The sequence below is a fragment of the Petromyzon marinus genome, chromosome 22 (assembly GCF_048934315.1).
Source record: "Petromyzon marinus isolate PM22_M1 ecotype Great Lakes invasive population chromosome 22, UKy_Petmar_22M1.pri1.0, whole genome shotgun sequence".
Classification (NCBI taxonomy): domain Eukaryota; kingdom Metazoa; phylum Chordata; class Hyperoartia; order Petromyzontiformes; family Petromyzontidae; genus Petromyzon; species Petromyzon marinus.
Genome location: NC_133688.1, coordinates 20,377,986 through 20,405,640, shown reverse-complemented (window position 1 = coordinate 20,405,640; position 27,655 = coordinate 20,377,986). Strand labels below are relative to the sequence as shown.

Here is a 27,655-nt window from a genome sequence, read left to right as displayed (position 1 = left end):
CAGTACTCGCCCCGACAGCCTGTTAAGGCTATACGGGGAACCCTTGGAAAGCATTGGTCCAGAAGGCTGATAAGCTAATGGACGAATATATGACTTTATGTTTAGTACAGTGTTCTGTAACGCTGCAAGTGCTTCGTATTGTTCTATTTGATGATGCCAACTTAACGAACAGGGTCAGACTGGAAATAAGACACTGACCAAGTAACCAACAGGCTAGATTGTCTCCTAGCTCCTTAGCTCGGCGACGGTGCCCGCGGCTGTCTGACACGACCTTGAAGTTGCGTCAGCAAGAAAAACAAAGTCACAGTTATATTTGTTATATTTAATCCTCCACAGTGCATTAAACATTGACTCTCGGAGTAATACAAAACACGAATTCATAGATTTGGTCAAATATCCCAATATCAGCAGGACTGCTGAAAAAGGGTCTTGAGACTCAGCGACACTTTTCTGAATAAACAACAATGCACGTACAGCCCTTTGACAATCTGCTGTCGGTCATTTTGTCGTTTGACCATACTTCACCACAATGGGTCCACACCGCATTGTGCTGACCATTGCGCCACCGACTTCCTGAGTATGGGGCATTCTTAACATCGTATTGCTGTAAAATGTAAAATTTACAGTAACAACGGTAGCAATGCTAATTACAGCACAATTATGCATTTAACAAAATCTCACATTCCTCGATGACTATGCCCTAAAAAAAAAACATGCAACGTTTCAAGCACTGGCCCCTTTTAATGGCAAGGAAGTCTTAGATTTCATTCAGATCTTGCTGCGATGCTTAAGGCCCATAGCCCCAAACGTGACCTGTTATATAAACGTTTACCCCATTAGGGCAGGGTTATTGATGGACGTCATTTGTGCTGAGGTCACCACTGCCGAACGCAGTAGCACAGTTTATAGTTTGACCGCGACTGTAAAGTGTTTATTTTCTCACGAACGAAAGCTTCCGGGCTCAGCTGTCGGGACCGCCCCAGGGTACACAGCCAGGGAGGGCGTCTCTCTCGGGACGAGATAGCCGGGCGTCTGGGCGTCAGGGACGCGCCTCGCCTCAGATCCCCGCCCTACTTTAACGACGCCTTGATCGCCTCGAAGGGGTCCGAGTCCCACTTGGTGGGGTCCCAGGCGAGGAACCAGCCGGTGAAGGTGGGGGGCTCGTGTCCCTGCTTCACCACCACCACGGGGGTGCCCTTCCCCCGCCCCGATGGGTCCGTCTCCAGGTACGACGTGGCTATGAGACGACACGTGGAGTGGGGGGGGGACACGGCGAGTCTGTGGGTGTCTATGTGAGTCTGTGGGTGTCACCGTGAGTCTGTGGATGTCACCGTGAGTCTGTGGGTGTCACCGTGAGTCTATGGGTGTCACCGTGAGTCTGTGGGTGTCACTGTGAGTCTGTGGGTGTCACCGTGAGTCTGTGGGTGTCACCGTGAGTCTGTGGGTGTCACTGTGAGTTTGTGGGTATCTGCGTGAGTCTGTGGGTGTCTGCGTGAGTCTGTGGGTGTCTGCGTGAACACGTGGGTGTCACCGTGAGTCTGTGGGTGTCTGCGTGAACACGTGGGTGTCACCGTGAGTCTGTGGGTGTCTGCGTGAGTCTGTGGGTGTCTGCGTGAGTCTGCGGGTGTCTGCGTGAGTCTGCGGGTGTCTGCGTGAGTCTGTGGGTGTCACCGTGAGTCTGTGGGTGTCTGCGTGAGTCTGTGGGTGTCTGCGTGAGTCTGTGGGTGTCTGCGTGAACACGTGGGTGTCTGCGTGAGTCTGTGGGTGTCTGCGTGAACACGTGGGTCTCTACGCGAGGCAAAGACGTTTAAAGATTGCGCTGTCGTGTCGGAACGTCTCGAGACGCGCTGCGTAACCGAGAGGTGACGGGCGAATTTTAGGTCACGTTTGAATACGGCGCCACGGGTGGCTAGGAGATGTTAACTACCTAGCCTGGCATACAGGAGGTCGTGGGTTCGATCTGGATTGATTTCGAGCCGGCTTGAAGACATCCGCTGGCTGATGTGCGTGGGCCAAGCTCCCTAGGGCATTGACAGCTCCCGGCACGGCGTCCCCCGTCCCGTGGGGCACACGGGGCACGCGGTGTCTCCTGCGAAGGCGTGGGGATCGTCCCTGCGGCGAGCCGCAAGGTTTGAAAAGTTTTTTTTTTGCACAAACCTCCCCCGGGAGAGAAGGGGGGTAATGATTTCAGCAAAACGCAAGTGCCGGCAAGATGAACGTCATTTAAAGGTAAATGGTCAACGGCACAGTGGGGCAGATGCGGTGAGAGCCCTGGGAAGCCCGAGCAGGAATTCAATGACACAACGAGTCCGAGTGATATACGTCACCATTTCTCTTCTGTCTGCTGCTCAAAACACTTACGCTGTTTTTCCGTTCCTTTGTCGGACAAGATTTTTTTTTCTCTATTTGACTGCTATACACACCATAGGATATGATTAGTGAGACTGTGTGTGTTCATATATTCATTGACAAATACATTTTAGCTCGCCGTCCCCATAATAACGATGATTAACATATGATGTGCACGATATTCACTCACTCTTGAAGAGGGAGAATGACTCAGAGCCCTGAGGAACCACAGCCAAGCAAGGATGGCAGCCAAGCGATAGCCTGCGCCAACAACTGCCCAAGCGTTGCATGAACAGCAACGGACTCGTGAACAGCAACGGACTCGTGAACAGCAGCTGACCCGCGAACAGCAGCGGTCTCGTGAACAGCAGCGAACCCCTACATGGAAGTACGCCAATGACCTTGATGGCGTGCTGGGTCCGATCAGCGAACGGAGCCGCGCGTGGCATCCTGTTGGCGAGGTACGATCGCTACCTAGCCGGGGGCGGTGCCGGCGATTCCCAAATCGCCGCCGTAGCTTTGGAGGGGAGCGGGTTCACGGTTCGCCGCTCACGGCTCGCGGCTCGGAGGGGAGAGCGGGGATGGGAGGACGCGGCAGGACGAGCTGCGGGGACTGCGGACGTGACGGCAGGTGCAGCGAAAGGGGCGAGTGGAGAGGGGGGGGGGGACATCGGAGCGGCCGACCCAACGCAGTGCCGGGCCTTGTGGCTCGTGACACCGGGACACTCACCACACTTGAGCGATTCTTTCTTTTCCACGTCGTTGGCGTCCTCGCCGATCCAGAGGAAAAGCTGCGGGGATGGGGGGACGTGGGGGGGGGGGACGTGGAGGGGGGGGGGATTGAGGAGATGAAAGTTGGGGGAAGAGAGGGGGGGATGGAAGGGGAGCATGGGAACCCAAACAGGAGCACCACGATGATGGTGACGACGGTGGTGGGATTCTAGAGTGATGATGATGGTGGTGGAGTTGATGATGAAGGTATTAATATGTAGTAATAATAATAAAAAAGATGATGTTACCTGGTCCCATACGTCTAAGAGCATGACATCATCGGTGGCTAGGTCATCCTGAGTGAAGTCTCCCGCCACCTCCTCCACCTGCGGGCGCGACCGACACAACGCTCAGCTCCGCACAGGGCCGGGGCACGTGCCGTCGGCGAGCATCGCCCATCAGGGTCCGCAAGGGCACACGAGGTGGGGGGGGGGGGGGTGAGAATTGCCACTGCACCGGGGGGTGAGGCACTGGGGGGTGGTGGGGGTAAGGAGGCAGGAGGTGGTCAGCAAGACAGGGCCCCAGACTGTGAGGGCAGCAGCAGAGAAGGAGCGACCCGCCAATCGAGCGGCGAAGGTCAACGCAAGGGGGGGAGGGGGGGGCGATATTCCGGAGAACCTCGGTCGCTTGAAGCAGAGAGTGCGTGGGGCGGAGTAGAAGCGATGGTAGAGAGAGAGAGAGCGGTGGATCTAGGATGAGTGGAGCGGAGTATAAGCGATGGGAGAGAGAGAGCGGTGGATCTAGGATGAGTGGAGGGGAGTAGCGAGCGATGGGAGAGAGAGAGAGAGCGGTGGATCTAGGATGAGTGGAGCGGAGTAGCGAGCGATGGGAGAGAGAGAGAAAGCGGTGGATCTAGGATGAGTGGATGGGAGTATAAGCGATGGTAGAGAGAGAGAGAGCGGTGGATCTAGGATGAGTGGAGCGGAGTAGCGAGCGATGGGAGAGAGAGAGAAAGCGGTGGATCTAGGATGAGTGGAGGGGAGTAGCGAGCGATGGGAGAGAGAGAGCGGTGGATCTAGGATGAGTGGAGGGGAGTATAAGCGATGGGAGAGAGAGAGCGGTGGATCTAGGATGAGTGGAGGGGAGTAGCGAGCGATGGGAGAGAGAGAGAGCGGTGGATCTAGGATGAGTGGAGGGGAGTAGCGAGTGATGGGAGAGAGAGAGCGGTGGATCTAGGATGAGTGGAGGGGAGTATAAGCGATGGGAGAGAGAGAGCGGTGGATCTAGGATGAGTGGAGGGGAGTAGCGAGCGATGGGAGAGAGAGAGAGCAGTGGATCTAGGATGAGTGGAGGGGAGTATAAGCGATGGGAGAGAGAGAGCGGTGGATCTAGGATGAGTGGAGCGGAGTAGCGAGCAATGGGAGAGAGAGAGCGGTGGATCTAGGATGAGTGGAGGGGAGTAGCGAGCGATGGGAGAGAGAGAGCGGTGGATCTAGGATGAGTGGAGCGGAGTAGAAGCGATGGGAGAGAGAGAGAGAGAGCGGTGGATCTAGGATGAGTGGAGGGGAGTAGCGAGTGATGGGAGAGAGAGAGCGGTGGATCTAGGATGAGTGGAGGGGAGTATAAGCGATGGGAGAGAGAGAGCGGTGGATCTAGGATGAGTGGAGGGGAGTAGCGAGCGATGGGAGAGAGAGAGAGCAGTGGATCTAGGATGAGTGGAGGGGAGTATAAGCGATGGGAGAGAGAGAGCGGTGGATCTAGGATGAGTGGAGCGGAGTAGCGAGCAATGGGAGAGAGAGAGCGGTGGATCTAGGATGAGTGGAGGGGAGTAGCGAGCGATGGGAGAGAGAGAGCGGTGGATCTAGGATGAGTGGAGCGGAGTAGAAGCGATGGGAGAGAGAGAGAGAGAGCGGTGGATCTAGGTTGAGTGGAGCGGAGTAGCGAGCGATGGGAGAGAGAGAGAGCGGTGGATCTAGGATGAGTGGAGCGGAGTAGCGAGCGATGGGAGAGAGAGAGCGGTGGATCTAGGATGAGTGGAGCGGAGTAGAAGCGAGATGATCCTCTTGAGAGCTCTTCGAGGGGGTGGGGGGGGGCGTGCCTGGAAGCGGCCGGTCTTGTTGGAGCAGGCGAAGAGACGGGGCGGGTGGTCGTTGTAGTTGGTGCTGAGTCTCGGCGAGCTCTGGTAGTCCTTCCTGCCGCCCAGCAGCGACCAGAACTCATCTATGGGGGGGGGGGGGGGGGTGAGAGGGACGGGCGGGAGATCGGTGATGGCTCTAGAAAGTTAAAAAAGTCTCGGTGGCTTCCTGCTTCAAATGAGCATTGGGGCCGGGGTTTTTTTGTTTCTGCCCAGCCCTGGGGCCAATGGCGAGCGACAGGAGCGGAAGACCCCGGAGAGGAATTCCCGTGACCGTGGGACTCGGCGGGGAGGAGAAGGGGGGTGGGGCGTTTGGGTGAGGGTGCCCCCCCAAGTTACCCCTCGCCCCCCACCTGGCTCATCCCCCTCGGCCAGGTCGGCGTGCGTCCGGCGGCCCAGCAGCTGGGCCACGTAGGTCGCCCCGTCCAGCTCGCTGCGCTCAGCGCCCTTCCCCTCCCAGATGAACGTCTTCTTGGGCGACAGCAGCACGAAGGCGTCGTTCGAGTTGAGGGACGCGGCGCTCAGGGGGACCTTCGCGTGGGGGAGGGGGGGGGGGGGGAGTTCCGCAGGGAGGCCGGGGGAAGGTCGCGTCAAGTGAACCGTCGGACATCGTGCCGAACGGCTCGCACGCACGTGGTGCCACTCCCGAAGCCGTACAGCAGGCAGCAAAGCTGACGAGGATGAAGACGACGATGATGATGACGACGATGATTGCGAGGGTGATAATGATGACGATGATGATGATGATTGCGAGGGTGATAATGACGACAATGATGATGACGACGATGATTGCGAGGGTGATAATGACGACGATGATGATGACGACGATGATGATTGCGAGGGTGATAATGACGATGACGATGATGATGACGATGATGATTGCGAGGGTGATAATGACGACGATGATGATGACGATGATTGCGAGGGTGATAATGACGACGATGATGACGATGATGAGGATGACGACGGGGATGACGATGACGACGATGTTGATGAAGATGACGAGGATGATGACGACGAGGGTGACGACGACGACCTCACCTCGACGGCTCTGGTGGCGCCCGCTGAGGAGCTGCGCACTTGGTAGAGGCGCGTGGGGGCCTGGGGGCTCTGCCCCCCATGGCGGGAGGTGCCCCCCGCGTGCACCACCAGGGGCTTGCCCCCGAACAGGCTCAGCAGGTGGGGGGGCTCGGAGCCCTGAACCACGCGCACCTGGGACGGGGGGGGGGGCAGAACGTGGAATATCCGCCACTGGCTCCAGGCTGTGGGCATCTGATGCGCACTCTCAACCAGATTCCCACAGATGCCCGAGACTGGGCCCTGTGAGCCTCGGGGCACTGACGCAGGGGAGGTGGTGCACTGCTCTCTGCAGGCACGTGTTTGCTCACCTGCATGGGCCGTCCCCCCAGCTCGTTGTCGAGCTGCACGGACAGGAAGGCGGAGTGCGTGATCTCGTCCTTGCTCGACTTGCTGCCCTGCCTGCTCCCGGCGCACACAAACACAAAAGGTTCATCCGTTGGGGCCAGGATCGAGCAGCAGCAGCAGCGACTACGGCGTGCACGGCACGCGAGGGGGTCGGTGGACAGCATCACGCACGGCCGTTTATGTCTCCGTAGTGGCGATGTTTACACTGAACGCAAGGTACTCATTTGAGGTTGAGTTTACCTAGAGAGGGGAGGGGGGGCGGGTGGCCCAGGACTGGTTCCTATAACTGCGCAGGTGTTGGTCGTGAGCGGGAATCGAACTCGGGTTGCTGGATTCATAGCGCAGCGCGCGTTAACCGCTACACTCCCCAACACATGCACATTTCTACATGTACACCACACACACACCACTCACATACACCACTCACACACACCACTCACACACCACACACACACCACTCACACACCACACACACACCACTCACACACACCACACACACACACCACTCACACACACCACACACACACACCACACACACCACTCACACACACCAATCACACACACCACACACACACACCACACACACACCACTCACACACACCACACACACACCACACACACACCACTCACACACACACCACACAAACACACCACACACACACACCACACGCACACACACACACACCACTCACACACACACACGCCACACACACCACACACACCACACAAACACACCACACACACACCACACACACACACCACACACACACCACACAAACACACCACACACACCACTCACATACACACCACACCACACACACCACACACACCACACACACGCATGTACAAGCTAGGGGCTGGCTCCTATTGTATTCGTGCCCGTGATTGCCTATAGCGGCGGGGCGCTAAGGCATAGATATCCCTTCTTGTGTTGGTGTGTTCGTTGACGTTACACTTCCTTCGCACCGCATGTAGCCAGTCGGAGGTGCCCTTCAGCGGTTTTGGGAGTTTCACAAATCTCCACCGGTGCGATGCACCAACCCTTGCCTCCACATCGCTGGGATCACAGCCACCCAACGTCCCGTGTCTCACCCCCCTCCCCTCACCCCAGCCCTTCCACCCCCGTGTCCCGACGCGTGCCCCCCACCAGGTGTAGAGGATCTGTCCCCTGCACCACGTGTAGAGGATGATGTACGAGTCGCCACCGAAGAACTGCCCGTAGCTGGCGCGGTCCACGCTCACCCGGCCACAGCTCTCCACGCGCCACACCTGGGGGTGGTGCAGGAGGTAGCTGTGGGGTGGTGCAGGTGGTAGCTGTGGGGTGGTGCAGGCGGTAGCTGTGGGGTGGTGCAGGAGGTAGCTGTGGGGTGGTGCAGGAGGTAACTGTGGGGTGGTACAAGAGGTAGCTGTGGGGTGGTGCAGGAGGTAGCTGTGGGGTGGTGCAGGCGGTAGCTGTGGGGTGGTGCAGGAGGTAGCTGTGGGGTGGTGCAGGAGGTAGCTGTGGGGTGGTGCAGGCGGTAGCTGTGGGGTGGTGCAGGAGGTAGCTGTGGGGTGGTGCAGGAGGTAACTGTGGGGTGGTACAAGAGGTAGCTGTGGGGTGGTGCAGGCGGTAGCTGTGGGGTGGTGCAGGAGGTAGCTGTGGGGTGGTGCAGGTGGTAGCTGTGGGATATGCAGGAGGTAGCTATGAGGTGGTTCAGGCGGTAGCTGTGGGGTGGTGCAGGAGGTAGCTGTGGGGTGGTGGAGGAGGTAGCTGTGCGGTGGTGCAGGAGCTAGCTGTGTGGTGTGCAGGAGGTAGCTGTGTGGTGTGCAGGAGGTAGCTGTGGGGTGGTGGAGGAGGTAGCTGTGGGGTGGCGCAAGCGGTAGCTGTGGGGTGGTGGAGGAGGTAGCTGTGGGGTGGTGGAGGAGGTAGTTGTGGGGTGGTGGAGGAGGTAGCTGTGGGGTGGTGCAGGAGGTAGCTGTGGGGTGGTGGAGGAGGTAGCTGTGGGGTGGTGGAGGAGGTAGCTGTGGGGTGGTGCAAGCGGTAGCTGTGGGGTGGTGCAGGAGGTAGCTGTGGGGATGTGCAGGTGGTAGCTGTGGGGTGGTACAGGTGGTAGCTGTGGGGTGGTGCAGGAGGTAGCTATGAGGTGGTGTAGGAGGTAGCTATGAGGTGGTGCAGGCGGTAGCTGTGGGGTGGTGCAGGCGGTAGCTATGAGGTGGTGCAGGAGGTAGCTATGAGGTGGTGCAGGCAGTAGCTGTGGGGTGGTGCAGGAGGTAGCTGTTGGGTGTGCAGGCGGTGAGACTGCACGACACAGGCACCGCTGGGACCATGTTGGCAATATCCCTTGGGCTGTGGCAGATTGGCGTAATAACAAAAAAACACCAATCGGTGTGTGAATGCGCGAGGCTCATTGAGGCCAGACGTAGGCACCTCGGGGATTCTCAGAGTTGTAAAGTATAAATATGTAAAGTATAAATATATAAAATATAAATAATATATAAAATATAAATCGCGTTTGTGGACGAGGTGAGCCGCGAGCGGCACAGCGGTGTCGTTCCGGGTCCTTGCAACGAGCGGTGCTTCAGCTCCGGCTCAGGGCAAGGTGACCACACACAGGCAGTCCTCGTTTAACGCGGCAGATGCGTTCCTGATAAGTGACGCGTTACGCGATGGGCATTGACAGTGAAGTAACTCATAATCACCGCTCACTCACACGTTCATTCTACCTCACCTGAACCTCGCCTTTGTCTAATTTCCCAGCACGCCTCTCTCTCGCTCATGTCGTCCCATGCGAGTCGAGGGATGAGTGAGCGAGTGGGTGGGTGGGTTTGGTGCACGCATGATCCAGTAGGTGGGTGGATGAACGAGTGAGTTGGTGAGCGAGTTGGCGACCGAGTTGGTAAGTAAGAGTTGGTGAGCGAGTGCCTAGGTGGCCACGATCGTGCGAGCGTGCATTCAAAGATCCCTCTCAAACCCCATTACCATGCCCACTCTCCATCACGCCTCGCTGTCCTTCGCTCCCCGCACCTCCGATTAGCGCGATTGGCTACGTACGGTGCGAAAGAAGTTCAAGGTACGTACGCCCCTCCCCGCCCTCCTCCCCCCACCCCCTGCTCACCTGAACCTCTCCCTTGCCGTCGTCCACCATGCCGTGCTGAGCGGCCATGGCCGGGTTGGAGTGCAGGGTGGAGGCGTTGAAGGGCACCTGCTGGACGCGGGCGACACTGCCCACGGTGTACGTCTTGCCGGGCGTCACGACGTCGTCCTTGGTCCTCCAGCTCAGGAAGAACTGCTTGAAGAGCGGCGTCTCCCCTGTCTCGGGCAGCACCGACACCTGGGGAGAGACACGGGAGGAGCAGCAACAGAGAGAGGGGGCGCTTCTCTACTCGCTACGCACGGCTGGTCTGCGTATGTGGGGTTGCGGTAGTGATAGGGGTTGGGGTAGTGGTAGGGGTTGGGGTAGTGGTAGGGGTTGGGGTAGTGGTAGGGGTAGTGGTAGTGGTAAGGGTTGGGGTAGTGATAGGGGTTTGGGTATTGGTAGGGGTAGGTGGGGGTTGGTGAAGCGGAATTGGCCCAAACCGATTTGGATAACACTTGCCACTGAGGTCATCCGTGGCCGGGAAATCGAACTCGTGTCACTCAGTTCGCAGCGCAGTGCGACAACCACGGTGCCACCGCTCCACCCCAGTGACTCTGCAGCGCCACTCGAGCGAGTTTGATTACTCGGCTCATAAACACGAGAACTAAAAGTAGTGCAAGGAAGAGCAATTTATGCAAACATCTGCAAAACTCAAGATTCCCCTTCCCGAAGGCGCAGCGTGCAGAGTGAGAGGACAGCTGGGGAGTTGTTGTTGGTGTCTCTGCGTCACCTTTGTGCTGGGCGAGTAGCTCATCTTCTTGATGAACTCCTCAGCGGTCATCATCGCTTTCTGCCTCTCGTTCGAGTTGGCTCTCTTGCCTGCAGCGACATCACTTACCCACTTCACCACTTAACCACTTCACAACTTCAGCACTTCACCAACTTGTTAACCATTTCACTGAGTTTGGAAATTAATTAGCAGCTTGTTCTGCCCCCCCCCCCCTTCCCCCACAAACTATAGCGGGACCCCTCACGGCTGGGAACTTTGGCTGTGTGAATGATAATGGGATGGTGGGGTGATAAGCTGATGGTGTTATGCGACTTTGTGGCAATTGGATGATGGGATGATGGTGCAATGGGACGATAGTGATGGGATGGTGGGTTGGTGGAGTGTTGAGATGATAATTGTGATGAGTCCGCCCTCACCCTAACCCTCGCCCTAGGCCTCACCCTTCCACACGAAGATCTGCCCCGCAGAGCCGTTGTCGAGCAGGAAGCAGTCTCTCGAGTCGAGCAGCGACTGCTGGAAGGGACTCGCGGCCGCCACCTCCTTCACCTCCATGCGGCCGCTCTCGTCGGAGATCTGCGGCCATCAACGACGTCCACAACTACCATCATCCGCGTCCCTCCACAATGATCATCATCATAATCTTTATTACTCAATCATAATCCTCATCCCTCCATCATCATCATCACCATCATCATCTCTATTACCACAAACATCATCGTCGTCCACAACCACCATCATCCTCATCCCTCCACAATGATGATGATCATAATCTTCATTACCCCAATCAAAATCTTCATCCGTCCATCATTATTACCACCACCATTATTATCATCATCATCATCATCATAATTCACAACTAATATAATAATATCATCATCTTCTCCATATATTCATTGCAACGACCATTGTCATCAGTAGCAGCATAGTTCAATGTGGAGTTGAGCTATAGGTAATCTATTACTCAACCGAGCCATTGGCACTATCAGCCACCTCACGCTGGCTGTGAGTTATTGGGGTTTTCCCACCTTCGAGTGTCAGGCGGCCATTTTAAGGGGCTCCGAATTGACTTCTCTATGGCTTCTTAGTTTTTCCTCTCCGTGGCCTATGCACATTATTTTTGGATTTGTACAATATCTTGTGTACCTCGAAGAAAGTAAGGAATCTCTTAAATAATGTGTTATAATCATCGTTGTATGGTCCTTGTTTGTAACCTTGTAAAGCTTGGCTGATTTCCGGTTCGAGATATCCATTTCCACATCATCAGGGGTCCCGGGTGGAAGTTCAGGCTTGGGGCCCAGCACCTGGAAGGGTGCGAAGAGTCAGGTTTGATAGGTCAGTAACACGAAGGTCATAACGATCATGGTGCTGATGATGATGATATTGATAGGAAGATGTGGTGCTGCTGCTGTTTAGAATGAATGACGATGGTGGTAGTGATAATGATGACGATGGTGGTGGTGGTGGCGATCGTAATTTTATTGCTTATGATTTTCTAGTTTAGGCCATTACGACAGAGCCAAATGTATGATGGTGAAGATTTTAGTCGAGTTGCTGCCACTGCTTTTAATAATGAAAACGATGACTGAAAACGACTCCGAAAATGACGATGACGACGATGGTGATGACTAGGATGATCACGATGATGATGGCTATGATGACGACGATGATTATGACGACAATGATGATGATGACGATGGCTATGATGACGACGACGATGACGATGATGACGATGGCTATGATGATGATGTAGCCGATGACGTCGACGACGATGCCCCCCCGCCCCCCGGCTCACGTTACGCAGCTGTGCGGGCTCCCCGCCCTCCTCCACCACGTGCACCGTCGCCCGCCCGCCCCGCTCGTTGTCCCGCACGCCGCGCGCCACCTCGGACGCCTTGACGCGCTCGTAGCGGTTGCAGCCCGAGCCGCACCACTGGTAGATGTTCTGCAGGGAGCACCCGCGGACCAACACGGTTCAACTGCTGAAGCAGGTGCGTCGCAAACCCAAACTGGCGAGTAAACGTCCTCTGTCCCGGAGAGGTGCAGAGGCATGGCGGCAGCCCCTCCTCCCCTGTGGGCATGGGGACTTTCCGCGTGTGTGGCCACAGTGACTGCGCGTTGTGCCTGGAGGGTCTGGAGGATCCCCGAGTGCCCTGGCCCTCCCATACGGCGCATGGCCAGGGGACATCACGTGCTTGCTGATTGGGACTTCCGGCGCAAGCTTATTTTGGTGTTTTTTATCTTTCGTTTTTTCGTAGTTTGGACGGATAACCAGCCGCTCGCAACCGTCCAGCGCATCCTGTCCGCCACTGGGGTGGATGCTAAACTATCGCCTATTTATATTTGACCAAGTAAGGCCCACTAAGTTATGTAGCTCTTTTACAGAAGCGACTCGGTCACAAAAAATAGCTCAAGGAAGTGTGCTATCATCACGTGGACTTTTATAGCGGCCAAATACTCCAAATGCGTGACGTTGAGTCTAAATGTGGAGGGGAAAACCGGAAGACCTGGAGATAAATCACAGCGACCACAGGGAGAACACGCAAACTCTAAATATACAGCAGGCGTCAGGGTTGGGATCAAACCCACGACCTCCTGCACACCAGGCGAGGGAGTTAACATCTCCTAGCCACCGCGGCGCCACCAGATGCGAGCAAGCCAAGAGGGTAACCAGCTGGCCGGAGGCGTCACGACACACAACGCCGCAGTGCTAGCGGCCAGTGCCCGCCCATCCTCACCGCCCCCAGGTCGACGATGAAGCAGTCCCCCCGGTTGAAGCTCGCCCAGGAGAACGGCACCTCGGTGGCGCGCACCGTGCGTCGCCCCTTCACGTGCAGCAGCCGCTTCACGTCCGCCAGGTTGGGCTCCACGTGCTTGAAGCCCGAGGCCACGCCGCCCGCCTGCACGACAGCAACAACGACGACGACGATGACGACGACGAAATGACGAGGTCCTGCAGAGTCTCATCCTCTGACCCGGCATTCGAGTAGGGAGCTCGCCGCTCCGTTGTTACGCAGCGGCACCGGGCGGTTCACGCGAGCGCGCCGCACCTTGTACTTGATGCCGCCCTTGAAGTAGGAGAGGAACGAGTTGGACTCGTGTCCCTGCACCTCGCGGTATTGCACGGGCCGCCCCCCCAGGGAGTCGTCCAGCTGCACGGCGAGCAGGGCAGCAGCGCCGGACTCGTCCTGAGAGCACTCGCTACCTGCGGCGGGGACACGCGGGGACACGGGGACACGGAGACATGATGTGAGCAAGGCAGCAGCGCCGGACTCGCTACCTATGGCGCGGAAGAGACACGAGGGAGGAAGGGGTGGGGGTGGGGTGGGGGTGGGGTGGATATTTAATTGAGCGAGTCGATGGACGAGTCGATGGTTGAGCGGTTGAACTGCCGATTGAGTTAGCAATTGATCGAGCGATTGAGTGGGTTGAGCAAATTCGGCGGGCGAGCGGCCTCGAGCCCAGTGTACGGCTCACCGAGCCAGAAGTGCAGCTCGTATCGTTTGACCGCAGGGCCGAAGGAGAACGTCTTGAGCACCACGTAGGCGTCCCCCGTGAAGAAGTTGCCGTACTGGTTGCGCGCCACTGCCACGGGACTCAGCTTCTCCACCCTCCACACCTGCAGCCCCTCCACCTGGCCCGCGCCCTTGAACCCCGCATGTAGCACCATGGCTTTAGGTCGGAGGGGGGTGTCTGGGGGGGGAGGGGTCGGAGCATGGGGAAGAGAATAAGGTGGTGGTGGTGGTGGTGGGGGGGGCACGGGACGAGACACGGGACGTGGAGTGAGACCGGCGTGTGACTGCGATCCCCGCGATTTGGAGGCGAGGGTTGTTGGATCGCGCCAGTGCAGATTTGTGACACCTCCGATTTCCGCACCTCCGAACGTCCGCACCTTCCGATTCGATGCGGTTGGCTACGTACGGTGCGAAAGAAGTTCAACGTACGTACAAGTGCGAGGTGGTGGCCAGAAGATGGCGCAGTGGTGCACGTGTGATGGTGATAATCCAGAGGCGGTGATTATTTGGCTGTATTCTGCATGCGCTGCTGTTGTCGAACACTCAGGAAGACATTGCGACTATACTAGGCAATACAATTTGGACTGGTATTGCTACTAATTGCAACTGCACGAATGTACATTGGTGTATTTATGTATGGTGTATATGTATGTATGAGGCTATTTATGCGTGTGCATTGGCATGTAGCAGACGCGTAGAGCTTAGCGCACTGCGGTGAAACCCCAGTGTCCCGAGTTCGATTCCCGCTCACGGCCAACACCAGTGACGATTATCTGAACTGATCCTGTGCCTCCCCGAGGTCTACTCAGCCTCAAATGGGTACCTGGTGCGATGTGAAAACATCGCCACTCGGGGAGGCAAAGACAGCCGGGCATGGTGCTGGTCACCCACACGCTCATGTGCCGTGCCGGCCTTCTTCCAAGGTGCTCACGAACAGCACTTGCCCCAACAGTCTGTTGAAAGGCTACACGGGGGATCTTTGTCTATGTGCATGTTAGTGACTACAGTATCTTGACCTTCGACTCCTGTTGCCTGCACGATCCGTCTGGCTAGTAAGCAGGGGATGAGCAATCTCAGGTCCAACGCAAAATCCAAAAAACAAACACAGCTCAAAAGCCACCAAAGTTCAATATTTACCATCCATTCAGTCCGGCTATCGGTCTTTTTGTAATCTGAGCAATACTTTTGTGCGTGTGTCCAAGTGGAAGCAAGCTCACTGGATGGTAGTACAACAGTCGAAGATACCAGCCAAAACCCACTTTATATAGATACACAGTCGTTCTCGACTTTACCTGTGACCTTACAAAAACAAGAAATGCACGCGATAAGGCCGACCTTTTTGGGCAAATGACCCTTAACTTCGGAGCAGAGAGTGACCGGCAAAGAAAGGTTGACAGCCACATTTACCAAACAGAGCATCCTCCCTGCCCTGCTCCCCCTGCCAATGTAATCCTCATTTGGCGTTGCGTTGTCATTCAACGATGAACCGATTCGAGAGCAGCGCATCGGTCCGTGTTAGAGACGGTCCGCGGGAAGCGGATATCACAGAACTACCACGAAGGGCCCTTCAAGTCACCTCTGGCGTGCACCGAAGTCGGACACCCACGTGCTACACAAAGTGAAGACTGAGAGCCGTGTTAACATCGCTGCCACTGGGGCACGGGTCAAGGTGCAGCCCTGCAATGTCTCGCTCACCCCGCTGCTGGTACAAAGCTCCCCCGCCACCACCACACCACACAGAGGGTATTTGGCCTACTCTTACATGCTGGATAGGCGTTTTGGAAGAGGTGGGAGTTACCCACACTTCACTCCACCACACAAGTTGGTTACCGATTTATATCGCTGGGTGGATAGAGGCGAATGTGCGGGTGGGGGGAGGGGTACGTGATAGTATTTAAGAGATACGTGATAGTATTTAAGGGATACGTGATAGTATTAAGGGATACATGATAGTGTTTAAGGGATACGTGATAGTGTTTAAGGGATACGTGATAGTGTTTAAGTGATACGTGATAGTTTTTAAGGGATACGTGATAGTATTTAAGGGGTACAAGATAGTATTAAGGGATACGTGATAGTTTTTAAGGGATACATGATAGTATTTAAGGGGTACATGATAGTATTTAAGGGGTACAAGATAGTATTTAAGCGGTACATGATAGTATTTAAGGGGTACATGATAGTATTTAAGGGGTACAAGATAGTATTTAAGGGGTACATGATAGTATTTAAGGGATACGTGATAGTATTTAAGGGGTACATGATAGTATTTAAGGGGTACATGATAGTATTTAAGGGATACATGATAGTATTTAAGGGGTACATGATAGTATTTAAGGGGTACATGATAGTATTTAAGGGGTACAAGATAGTATTTAAGGGGTACATGATAGTATTTAAGGGGTACATGATAGTATTTAAGGGGTACATGATAGTATTTAAGGGGTACATGATAGTATTTAAGGGGTACAAGATAGTATTTAAGGGGTACATGATAGTATTTAAGGGGTACAAGATAGTATTTAAGGGGTACATGATAGTATTTAAGGGGTACAAGATAGTATTTAAGGGGTACATGATAGTATTTAAGGGGTACAAGATAGTATTTAAGGGGTACATTATAGTATTTAAGGGGTACAAGATAGTATTTAAGGGGTACATGATAGTATTTAAGGGGTACAAGATAGTATTTAAGGGGTACATGATAGTATTTAAGGGGTACAAGATAGTATTTAAGGGGTACATTATAGTATTTAAGGGGTACAAGATAGTATTTAAGGGGTACATGATAGTATTTAAGGGGTACAAGATAGTATTTAAGGGGTACATGATAGTATTTAAGGGGTACAAGATAGTATTTAAGGGGTACATGATAGTATTTAAGGGGTACAAGATAGTATTTAAGGGGTACGTGATAGTATTTAAGGGGTACATGATAGTATTTAAGGGATACATGATAGTATTTAAGGGGTACATGATAGTATTTAAGGGGTACATGATAGTATTTAAGGGGTACAAGATAGTATTTAAGAAACTTGCACGATTGTTTGAACTGCCGCGTCGGAAGAGATGGAATCCAACTGGCGCCCTATGGGTTGCAAGCGCGCTGCTGTGTGTGTGTGTTGAACTTCTTTCGCACCGTACCTCGCCAACCACGCTCATCGGAGGTGCGTGGGAAGGACAACAACACTAAACACAACAACAACAACACGAAGCAGCTCTAAAGAAACGGGGGTTTCAATGTAGCCGATTGAAAATTCGCTTCCTAGTATCGGAAGGAAGAGCGCGTTCCAGACGGCCGCAGAAGCGCGTCCGAAATCGCGATACACCGCGGGGGAGGGATGAGAACGCCGCCGCCGCCGCACGGACGGTGAGGGAAAGTTCACCACTTACGAGATCCGAGACGAGATCCGAGACGGATTCTTGCACGGACGTCGCCCTGGTGACTACGACGCCCCAAAGTGTCCGACTCGCTTCTCTCTCCCCTCCCCGCCTTATAAACTTGTGGCTGCGTCGCTCTTACATTGACCGCTCCGCCCCTCCCTCCTCCCCCCACTCCATCTCCCCCCCCCTCAATGGAGCCCCTCTCCTCCCCACCAGCCCCACCACCTTGACCCCTCCGCGACTCGATCTGTCAAGTTAAAGAATCGCATCAGCTCGCAGCTGCCATGCTCATTCCACTGCTGGGTGGATGCTTCCCCCGAGCACTCAGCATGCCACGCGGTCACTGATCAGGAGGCGGTCTGATCTGATCTCTTCATCAATAATTAGTCGTCACCAGCCGTGGCCAATCCACTGCTGGATGAAGGCCTCCCCAAGCTGTCGGCAGTGCCCACGCCCTCCACTGCCCTGCCGTCTAAGAAGAAATCCTCACCCAGCACGGGCACACGAGCCGATTTAATCAATCACCGAAATCGTGAGCCACGATCGATCCACTGCTGGATGGGTATCTCCCCTTGCCATCGCCGTCCGTCCCCGTGCTGCAATGCAGAGAGAGAGAGACATCCGTCTCGTTCCTCCTGCACGTCAAGCGCGATCTGGTCGCTCCATCTCCACGGTGGATGTCCTACTCGGGCCTGCTGTACGCATTGTCTGTTGACCTTCTTTAGCACTGCACGTAGCCAGCCGTCGTGTTCACAGCAAGTTGTGGAGTTTTAAACTCGCGGGGGCCGGATGGGGACGGCGCAGCCTGGACCGGGGTAGCTTGCCAGAGGAGACGTCCTTCTGCATTCGCGTTGGGGGGTCGTGTGCATTCCACGGGAGACTCACGCTGCGATTGGCACGGGTGGGTTTGCGCACGGTGCGAAAGAAGCTCAACACACACGTGCACACACACGCACACAGGAGTTACTGAGAGAGGGGGACGACGCGCGGATCCGAGGGAGAGATAAGTGGGCTTGGCCGGGGCGCGTGCTCGAGGCGAGCGACGGACAGGCAGCCAAAGTCGGGATTTGCCCCCCTCCCCCCCCCAATGAGAGAACCCCACCGCCGTAGAGACGCAGCGATGAAATCGAGGTGGTGCGCGCGTGTGTCCTTGTAGCACAGTAGGGGGCACAGGTGGTGCATCGGCCAGTCATCTGTGTCGGTCAACCTATGGCAACCGGCTGGGGCTGCCCCGTGACCTCCTGCCGGCGGGCGTTCGACACTTCACGTGGCCTCAAGGTGCACATAGCCTGGCACAAGCGCCGTGGTGACGTCACCGCCACTTAGTGGCAGGGGGCTAGTTGAAGCCCCTTCCGCCAACAGTGGCGTTTGCAAGGAATTTCAGGGCTGTACCCTAGCCTCAGGCACTGCATTGGCATGCCAGTTTGTTTATGAGCGTCGCTTTGATGTCGACATCAACGAGGAAGCGAGTGTGTTGGCACGGAGCGGGTGAGGCGTGAGAGTTATGTACCACGTAAAACATGCAGGTTAGGACACAAGCCGATGTAAAAAGTTAAAGGTTACCCCACCAGGCATGAATAAATAATGAGCCCTGGTAAATCCACTGCTGGATGAAGCCCTCCCGCAATCCCCCGCCACCTATCACGACCATGCCATGTTAATAATCCTCCTAGCGTCCGCACGTGAACTTGGTTTCATGGCTCCATCTCCTCGGTGGACAAGCCTCTCGGAACGCGTTCCATTCCTTGGCTGCCACTCCGTCACCAGCCTTGACCCCGGGGCATCGTCCATCCCTTCTGGCCGTGTCGCGTCCTGCCCAAGCCACGCTTGCTCACTGCCTCTGACACCGCGACCGCTGTTCTTGAGCCTGCTGCGTGTTGTTCTCTAGTCCACGTGTTCCTCTTTCCTTGAGCCTGCTGCGTGTTGTTCTCTAGTCCACGTGTTCCTCTTTCCTTGAGCCTGCTGCGTGTTGTTCTCTAGTCCACGTGATCCTCTTTCCTTGGGCCTGCTGTGTGTTGTTCTCTAGTTCACGTGTTCCTCTTTCCTTGAGCCTGTTGCGTGTTGTTCTCTAGTCCACGTGTTCCTCTTTACTTGGGCCTGCTGCGTGTTGTTCTATAGTCCACGTGATCCTCTTTCCTTGAGCCTGTTGCGTGTTGTTCTCTAGTCCACGTGATCCTCTTTCCTTGAGCCTGTTGCGTGTTGTTCTCTAGTCCACGTGTTCCTCTTTACTTGGGCCTGCTGCGTGTTGTTCTCTAGTCCACGTGATCCTCTTTCCTTGAGCCTGCTGCGTGTTGTTCTCTAGTCCACGTGATCCTCTTTCCTTGAGCCTGTTCCGTGTTGTTCTCTAGTCCACGTGTTCCTCTTTCCTTGAGCCTGCTGTGTGTTGTTCTCTAGTCCACGTGTTCCTCTTTCCTTGGGCCTGCTGCGTGTTGTTCTCTAGTCCACGTGTTCCTCTTTACTTGAGCCTGCTGCGTGTTGTACTCTAATCCACGTGTTCCTCTTTACTTGAGCCTGCTGCGTGTTGTTCTCTAGTCCACGTGTTCCTCTTTACTTGAGCCTGCTGCGTGTTGTACTCTAATCCACGTGTTCCTCTTTCCTTGAGCCTGCTGCGTGTCTCTCTCTCCACGTTGTTATTCTGCACGTACGTTGGAGACTCGGCGGCGCCCGGCCAGGAACACATCATCTGGGGAAAAGCCCTGGGCAGAGATTATTTACGGGACTTAGATATGCTTGGCCAGCGAGTCGTCTTCTGGGACAAAGCCCCTGACAATGAGTGACCGGCAAATAATGAGGACACTTGGCGCCCGAGGCAAAGCGCTGGGGAGATATCAATTGGCATTCGACTCAAGAGATGCTTGCTCAGCGAGTCATCGCCTGAGACGACGCTCTAGGCACGTGGCCCAGGGAATACAAGAGGGGAGTCGAGAGAGGAGACGGGAGTTCGTTGGGGGTGCGGAGTGCTGAGGCGTGGCGTGTTGCCGGCCGTATGACCCGTGGACGTTACCTCGTGGGTCACCTAACGACCTTTGCTGAACACTGCGTGAGCCGAATCCTTTCGCGTGTTTCAGATCGCGTTAGTGACCGCCGTGTTAGTTGATGACGGCCGTGTGTCCAGCACCACGTGTCGCAGCAGTGTGGCAGCACACAGGGAGGTCCCTAGGGGAGGGGAGGCCCCAGGGCTAAGTCCCATCGTGTGCTCCCCCCCCACGGATGCCTTCAAACTAAACCGGAAGTACTTTTTGTTTTTTTCGGTAAAGTCACGTAGGTAAAAAAAACTAAATAAAAATAAATGAAAACAACTAAATTAAATCACGACGTTTCGGAGGCAACACAAGCTTCCTTCATCATGTGTAAAAAAAGGCACAGCAAAATAACTGTAGAGAGAGCTATTTGTGATGATAGAGTGTTATATAGGGTAAGAGGAGGGGGAGGAGCCAGGGAGGATGGGCGCAGCATGGGAGGGGGTTGTGGGAGGAGCCAGGAGGGTGAAGCTCGTCCTAGAAAACATCGGAGCCACGGATGGGGGGGGGGGGGACGCGGAGCGGGGGAGAGTAGCAGGTGAGGTTCAACATGGTCAATCACATCTTTCCAATGATTGCTCAATTTAAATCCATCTTCTCGGTTGAAGTTATGTCTATGTTTGTATACCTGTATGGCTTCATGGACAAATCTTTGGTGGTATCCAGACGGCTTGCAGAGTACCTTGGTATTGGAGAAAACAGTATCATGATAACCCACAGCGTTGTAGCATTGATCAGCTACGGCAGAAGAATTCGTTCTGCCGTGTTTCAAATCTGATTTGTGCTCCCGAATTTGGTCAGAGATATGTCGTTTCTTCTCCCTGATATAGCAGTCACCGCAGGTACAACTCAATTTGTAAACACCGGGGTACTGTAAGTCAGGAATGACATCCTTTACGGATAGGATCAGATCACGGATTTTTTTGTTACACCTGATGAAGGACGCTTGTGTTGCCTCCGAAACATCGTGATTTAATTTAGTTGTCTTCATTTATTTTTATTTTATTTTTTACCTACGTGACTTTACCGAAAAAAACAAAGAGTATGAATCCTTGCAGTCACGAAAGCTTCAAATCTAGAATTAATGCCCTCTACGGGGAGGAATTTCACTTATCTGTTGGAGTTTTTAACAGACAACGAGACAAGAAGTCACAGCTCATCGAGATGCTAACCTTCCTCAAGAAATACCGCGATAACAAGGTAATAGCCATCGCTTTCACACTCACATCTGCTGCTGTATCTTCACCGAACTCTAAACGGATTTTGTTTGAAGCTAGCCTATCACTAATCTCAGAGAGAATAAGATTACTCCGATTTGAACTCGACAGTTTAGACAATATTCTCTTACAATCACATTTAATGTTAACACAAAAAACGTCCCTTTCTGATTGTAACCATGTTGACAACATGACTGCTGCCTCTGCTGATTCACTGTCAGCCAAATGCAAAGCTAACTTGGTCGCTACATTCAACCTCCTATCAAAGAAGAAGCCAGAACCACACATCACAAAGCTGGATGTTAACAAGAACGGTATTAATCAGAGTAACATCCCGATTTCGGACAATCTGAAAACGGTACTGGCTAAATTTCGCTGTCACCCCTAAACATATACCAGTAGAGGATGTCATCTCTCAGGTCGATTTAGCCCTCAAAGGCATAGGACACATCCAAGCGAACGTTGCGAGAACTGAAATAGCCACTATTCTTAAGAATGCTAAGAAACCCATTACCAACATTAGCCAAAACGAACGCTCTGAACTTGCGAATTTGAAAAAGAGGGATGATATAGTCATCCTCACGGCCGACAAAGGCAATGCTACTGTTATCATGGATAAAAACTCATACAACAACAAAATCCAGGACCTACTCACTGATGATAGTTACACCAAAATTCAAAGTGATCCTACTAACAGCCTAACGAGAAAAACCAACAAGGATCTTCCCAAGATCCATAAACAAGGTACCCCACTGCGGCCCATTGTGTCCACGATCAACTCTCCTACCTACAAGCTAGCTAATTTTTTTATTGGATACTCTGCTTCCCTTCACTGGCAAGACCACATCAGCAGTACTTAACTTAACCTAATTGGTTTCTATGGTCAAGGACATTGTACTCTCTCCTGGCAATATCCTCGTCAGCTTTGATGTGGTCTCTCTGTTCACCAAGATCCCAGTGCCTGACACCATAACAATAATTGAAGACTTGGTCCAACATGGACTGAACCCTGATGTACCTGCACTGGTTAGGCACTGCCTCACCAACACTTACTTTGCCTGGAATGGTACCTTCTACAAACAAAATGAGGCTACCCCTATGGGTTCCCCCTTATCACCAGTGATAGCCAATGTTTTCATGGAGAAGTTTGAATCAGACGCCATCCAGACATCCACCCTTCGTCCTTCCCTGTGGAAGAGATATGTGGATGATACTTTCGTCATTTGGCCACATGGCCTCCCAGCATTGAACCATTTCCTAGACTGCATCAATTCCAGACACCCATCCATAAAATTCACCATGGAAGTGGAGAAAGATGGCAAGCTACCATTCTTGGATGTTCTGTTTGAGAGGAGGACTGATGGCTCTTTGGGACATTCTGTTTACAGGAAGGTCACCCACACAGATTCCTATTTGAAACCTGATTCCCACCACCACCCGGCTCAAAATAATTATCTCATCAAAACACTATACCATAGGGCTCATTGCATCTCTGACCAACACCACCTGGCCAGTGAATTAAAACATGTACATCTGACCCTCAAGATGAACGGATACTCAGACCATACTATCCGCCAAAGCTGTTTCTCCCACCATACAGAAACAACCACCTGAAACTCCAATCAAAATCATCACGCTGCCATAAATAGCAAGCGTTACCAAAAAGATTTCCAAAATTCTAAACAAACACAAGATCCAGGTCCAGTTCAATAAAGTACACAAAATCCGTGATCTGATCCCATCCGTAAAGGATGTCATTCCTGACTTACAGTACCCTGGTGTTTACAAATTGAGTTGTACCTGCGGTGACTGCTATATCGGGGAGACGAAACGACATATCTCTGACCGAATTCGCGAGCACAAATCAGATTTGAAACACCGCAGAACGAATTCTTCTGCCGTAGCTGATCACTGTTACAATGCTGTGGGTTATGATATTGTTTTCTCCGATACCAAGGTACTCTGCAAGCCGTCTGGATACCACCAAAGATTCGTCTATGAAGCCATACAGATATACAAACATAGACATAACTTCAACCGAGAAGATGGATTTAAATTGAGCAATCATTGGAAAGATGTGATTAACCATGTTAAACCTTAACTGCTACTCTCCCCCGCTCCGCGTCCCCCCCCCATCCGTGGGTCCGATGTTTTCTAGGACGAGCTTCACCCTCCTGGCTCCCCCCCTCCCCCCAAGCTGCGCCCATCCTCCCTGGCTCCTCCCCCTCCTCTTACCCTATATAACAGTCTATCACCACAAATAGCTCTCTCCACAGTTATTTTGCTGTGTCTTTTTTACACCTGAAGGAAGCTTGTGTTGCCTCCGAAACGTCATAATTAAATTTAGTTGTTTTAATTATTTTTTTACCTTCGTGACTTTACCGAAAAAAGAACAAAGAGTATGAATCCATGCAGTCACGAAAGCTTCAAATCTAGAAATAAACGGGAAGTCTTACATCTGACACCGTGACGTCGAAGCGCGCCCCCCCCCCCCCCCCCCCCCGAGCGCGGGGCTCAGGGCGGTGGCCCCGATTCGCCATAACCTAGGGACGGCTCTGGCGACACACACACACACGTCTGTATATTATACAATTGCCTATGGTGACAGCAGCACATGGCCAGCAGCTCGATGCCAATGTCGGGGTCTGCTGGCCACGACGAGAGGGCTTCAGCAGAGCGAGTTTGTGTCGCTCTACTCCTCCTGCGTGGGATGGGCACAGACTATAGTGGGTTTACCTGCGTTGTCCAGAGGTTTGGTTGCATAGCCACAATCGCACTGCTTCGGCTTGTCTTTTAAATTATTTAACTCTATGGGACTCTATTTATCTCTTTCAGTCTTTATGTGTTTATATATTCGGGTATGTCTCTATCTCTGGGGGTCTATATGGGTCGTAAGTATATGTATGTGTCTCCATGTATCACGTGGCCTCAAGGTGCACATAGCCTGGCACAAGCGTCGTGGTGACGTCACCGCCACTTAGTGGCGAATAGCGGTTGTTGTTGTTGATGTCTATATGTATTTATATATGCATCTCCATGGGTCTCAATGTATTTATCTGGGTCTCCCTATGTACTTGTATGAGTATCTATGTGTCTCTGTGGCTTGTCGTTGATGTTTCATTCACCCGAGAAGCTCCTGGGTTTGATTCCCGACTCGGGCGCCTTTCTACATTGGCTGTTGTATCTTCGCCCCCCTGTTCTGCATCGGCTTCCTCCGAGTTCTCCGGCGTGTACCCAGTGATAAAAACAACCTCAATCCTGCAAATGACACCGCAAGTTACTCAATTGGGATTACACACACAGAAGCAGCAGCAGCAACAACGTTCCCCCAAACAAACAAACCTGGCAGGACCCTCCTGAAGCAGAGTCTTGTGACTCCGTGAGGCTCCCATTGATGAACTAGCGTCACAATAAATATCGCCGGGACACGGCGGTGATGTAAGGTAAAGGCGCAGCCCCTGCAATGGCTCGCTCACGCCACCGCTAGCAGAAGGAAGCTCCGATATGCTGAAATTCCAGAGAGCTTCTCTCTCTCTGGACGAGGAAGTATTTTTTTTTATTCTTTTGCGCGCTGGTCCAGCCGCTGGACGAGGGAGCCGAATGATGTGCAGGGTAAAATATTGTGAATATTTAGTCTTCTCATTTGATGCGTATGGAGGGGAGGGGGGCTGGGGGGCTGGGGGGCTGGGGGGGGGCTGAACGCACTGCGCGTGTCGTCACCATCCGCGGCACTGCGCTGTGGTTCCCGTCGCTACATCCCGGAGTGCGGCGCTGCAAAATCCCTGAGCAGACCTGGGTCTGTGGCTGCCTTATCGGGACCGCGCCCTCGTCACACGTGGCCCGTGGTTTCCTCCGTTGACAAAACAACAACAAAAACGGCCCGAAAACGCAGAACTCTGTCGGCTGAGCGTGGACGCTGCCGGCGTCTTGGTGGCAGTCGCCCACGAGACGTCACGCAACTCGCAATGTGAATGTCGCAGTGGGGGGTTTACTCTCAAACACGCAACCGCTGTGCGGAAGTAGTAACGAACCTGCACGTGTTGTTTACGTTTTTTTTTACGTGACAAACCTTACCGATTGGCTGTGCCGGGCGGTAGCCGGGTTTTCACGACGCGTTCATATCCACCCGATCTGACGCAACCCACTCCCCCCTCCCCCTGTATCGTGGAGAGTATTGGTCACTAAAGCCCTATCACTACTACGTGTTGAACTGCTCTGCACGCGTTCGCTAAACTCGGAGCCAAGGGTTTAGTAATCACTGTCGGGTTTAGTGATTACTAGGGTTTAGTGATCACTAGGGTTTAGTGATCACTGTGGGTTTTTTTAATCATTGCTGGGTTTAGTGATCACTGTGGGGTTTAGTGATCACTGTGGGGTTTAGTGATCACTAGGGTTTAGTGATCACTGTGGGGTTTAGTGATCACTAGGGTTTAGTGATCACTGTGGGGTTTAGTGATCACTAGGGTTTAGTGATCACTGTGGGGTTTAGTGATCACTGTGGGGTTTAGTGATCACTAGGGTTTAGTGATCACTGTGGGGTTTAGTGATCACTAGGGTTTAGTGATCACTGTGGGGTTTAGTGATCACTAGGGTTTAGTGATCACTGTGGGGTTTAGTGATCACTGTGGGGTTTAGTGATCACTGTGGGGTTTAGTGATCACTGTGGGGTTTAGTGATAACTGTGGGGTTTAGTGATCACTAGGGTTTAGTGATCACTGTGGGGTTTAGTGATCACTAGGGTTTAGTGATCACTAGGGTTTAGTGATCACTGTGGGGTTTCGTGATCACTGCTGGGTTTAGTGATCACTAGGGTTTAGTGATCACTGTGGGGTTTAGAGATCACTGTGGGGTTTAGTGATCACTGTGGGGTTTAGTGATCACTGTGGGGTTTAGTGATCACTGCGGGGTTTATTGATCACTGTGGGGTTTAGTGATCACTAGGGTTTAGTGATCACTGTGGGGTTTAGTGATCACTGTGGGGCTTAGTGATCACTGTGGGGTTTAGTGATCACTGCGGGGTTTAGTGATCACTGTGGGGTTTAGTGATCACTAGGGTTTAGTGATCACTGCTGGGTTTAGTGATCACTAGGGTTTAGTGATCACTGTGGGGTTTAGAGATCACTGTGGGGTTTAGTGATAACTGTGGGGTTTAGTGATCACTGTGGGGTTTAGTGATCACTGCGGGGTTTATTGATCACTGTGGGGTTTAGTGATCACTAGGGTTTAGTGATCACTGTGGGGTTTAGTGATCACTGTGGGGCTTAGTGATCACTGTGGGGTTTAGTGATCACTGCGGGGTTTAGTGATCACTGTGGGGTTTAGTGATCACTAGGGTTTAGTGATCACTGTGGGGTTTAGTGATCACTGCGGGGTTTAGTGATCACTGTGGGGTTTAGTGATCACTAGGGTTTAGTGATCATTAGGGTTTAGTGATCACTGTGGGGTTTAGTGATCACTAGGGTTTAGTGATCACTGCTGGGTTTAGTGATCACTAGGGTTTAGTGATCACTGTGGGGTTTAGAGATCACTGTGGGGTTTAGTGATCACTGCGGGGTTTAGTGATCACTGTGGGGTTTAGTGATCACTGTGGGGCTTAGTGATCACTGTGGGGTTTAGTGATCACTAGGGTTTAGTGATCACTGCGGGGTTTAGTGATCACTGTGGGGTTTAGTGATCACTAGGGTTTAGTGATCACTGTGGGGTTTAGTGATCACTAGGGTTTAGTGATCACTGTGGGGTTTAGTGATCACTGTGGGGTTTAGTGATCACTGTGGGGTTTAGAGATCACTGTGGGGTTTAGTGATCACTAGCCTGCATGTATCTGCGTGCTGTGTGCGTCTTTAACGCTCTCCGGCTAAGCCTGCGAATGTTTTACGGCTCTTTATATCGTTGTTGGCTCTGTCTCTGTCAATGTAAAGTTGAGTTGCTGTACGGGACCCAAAGTCACGACATCTGGTGATTTTAACGCGTAGGCTTTGGCGACCAGTATTATTCAACCTTCATCATGAATATTTGTGGTGACGCTGCATTTGCTGCTGCTCCTGCTGTCGCTACGTT

At 53.2% G+C, this 27,655-nt stretch overlaps 1 protein-coding gene across 4 annotated transcripts; it reads right to left on the bottom strand.

Moving 5' to 3' along the window:
- Positions 1–307: 307 nt before the first annotated feature.
- LOC116944851 (scinderin-like) lies at positions 308–20,547 on the bottom strand. Of its 4 annotated transcripts, none has more exons than XM_076068839.1 (17): positions 20,366–20,547; positions 13,940–14,155; positions 13,513–13,667; positions 13,201–13,362; positions 12,258–12,407; positions 11,677–11,766; positions 10,906–11,038; positions 10,466–10,554; positions 9,715–9,930; positions 7,767–7,888; positions 6,583–6,673; positions 6,236–6,406; positions 5,548–5,725; positions 5,159–5,280; positions 3,369–3,446; positions 3,080–3,140; positions 308–1,237 (listed from the first exon to the last, which is right to left on the bottom strand). In XM_076068839.1, the coding sequence occupies exons 2-17, from the start codon at positions 14,130–14,132 to the stop codon at positions 1,071–1,073; spliced, it is 2,178 nt and encodes a 725-aa protein (XP_075924954.1). In that variant the 5' UTR covers positions 14,133–14,155; positions 20,366–20,547; the 3' UTR covers positions 308–1,070. The 4 variants fall into 4 exon arrangements, with proteins under 4 accessions (XP_075924954.1, XP_075924953.1, XP_032814555.1 ...); XM_076068838.1 differs by lacking the exon at positions 20,366–20,547 and adding an exon at positions 17,887–17,902; XM_032958664.2 differs by lacking the exon at positions 20,366–20,547 and adding an exon at positions 17,371–17,452.
- Positions 20,548–27,655: the final 7,108 nt, after the last annotated feature.

Excerpts from the sequence above, each read along its gene's own strand:
- LOC116944851 (XM_076068839.1), bottom strand. The coding sequence starts at position 14,132 with ATGGTGCTACATGCGGGGTTCAAGGGCGCGGGCCAGGTGGAGGGGCTG. Across the intron at positions 5,726-6,235 it reads GCGCCACCAGAGCCGTCGAG|GTCCCCCTGAGCGCCGCGTC; the intron begins GTGAGGTCGTCG and ends CCCCACGCGAAG. Across the intron at positions 5,281-5,547 it reads GGCCGAGGGGGATGAGCCAG|ATGAGTTCTGGTCGCTGCTG; the intron begins GTGGGGGGCGAG and ends CCCCCCCCATAG.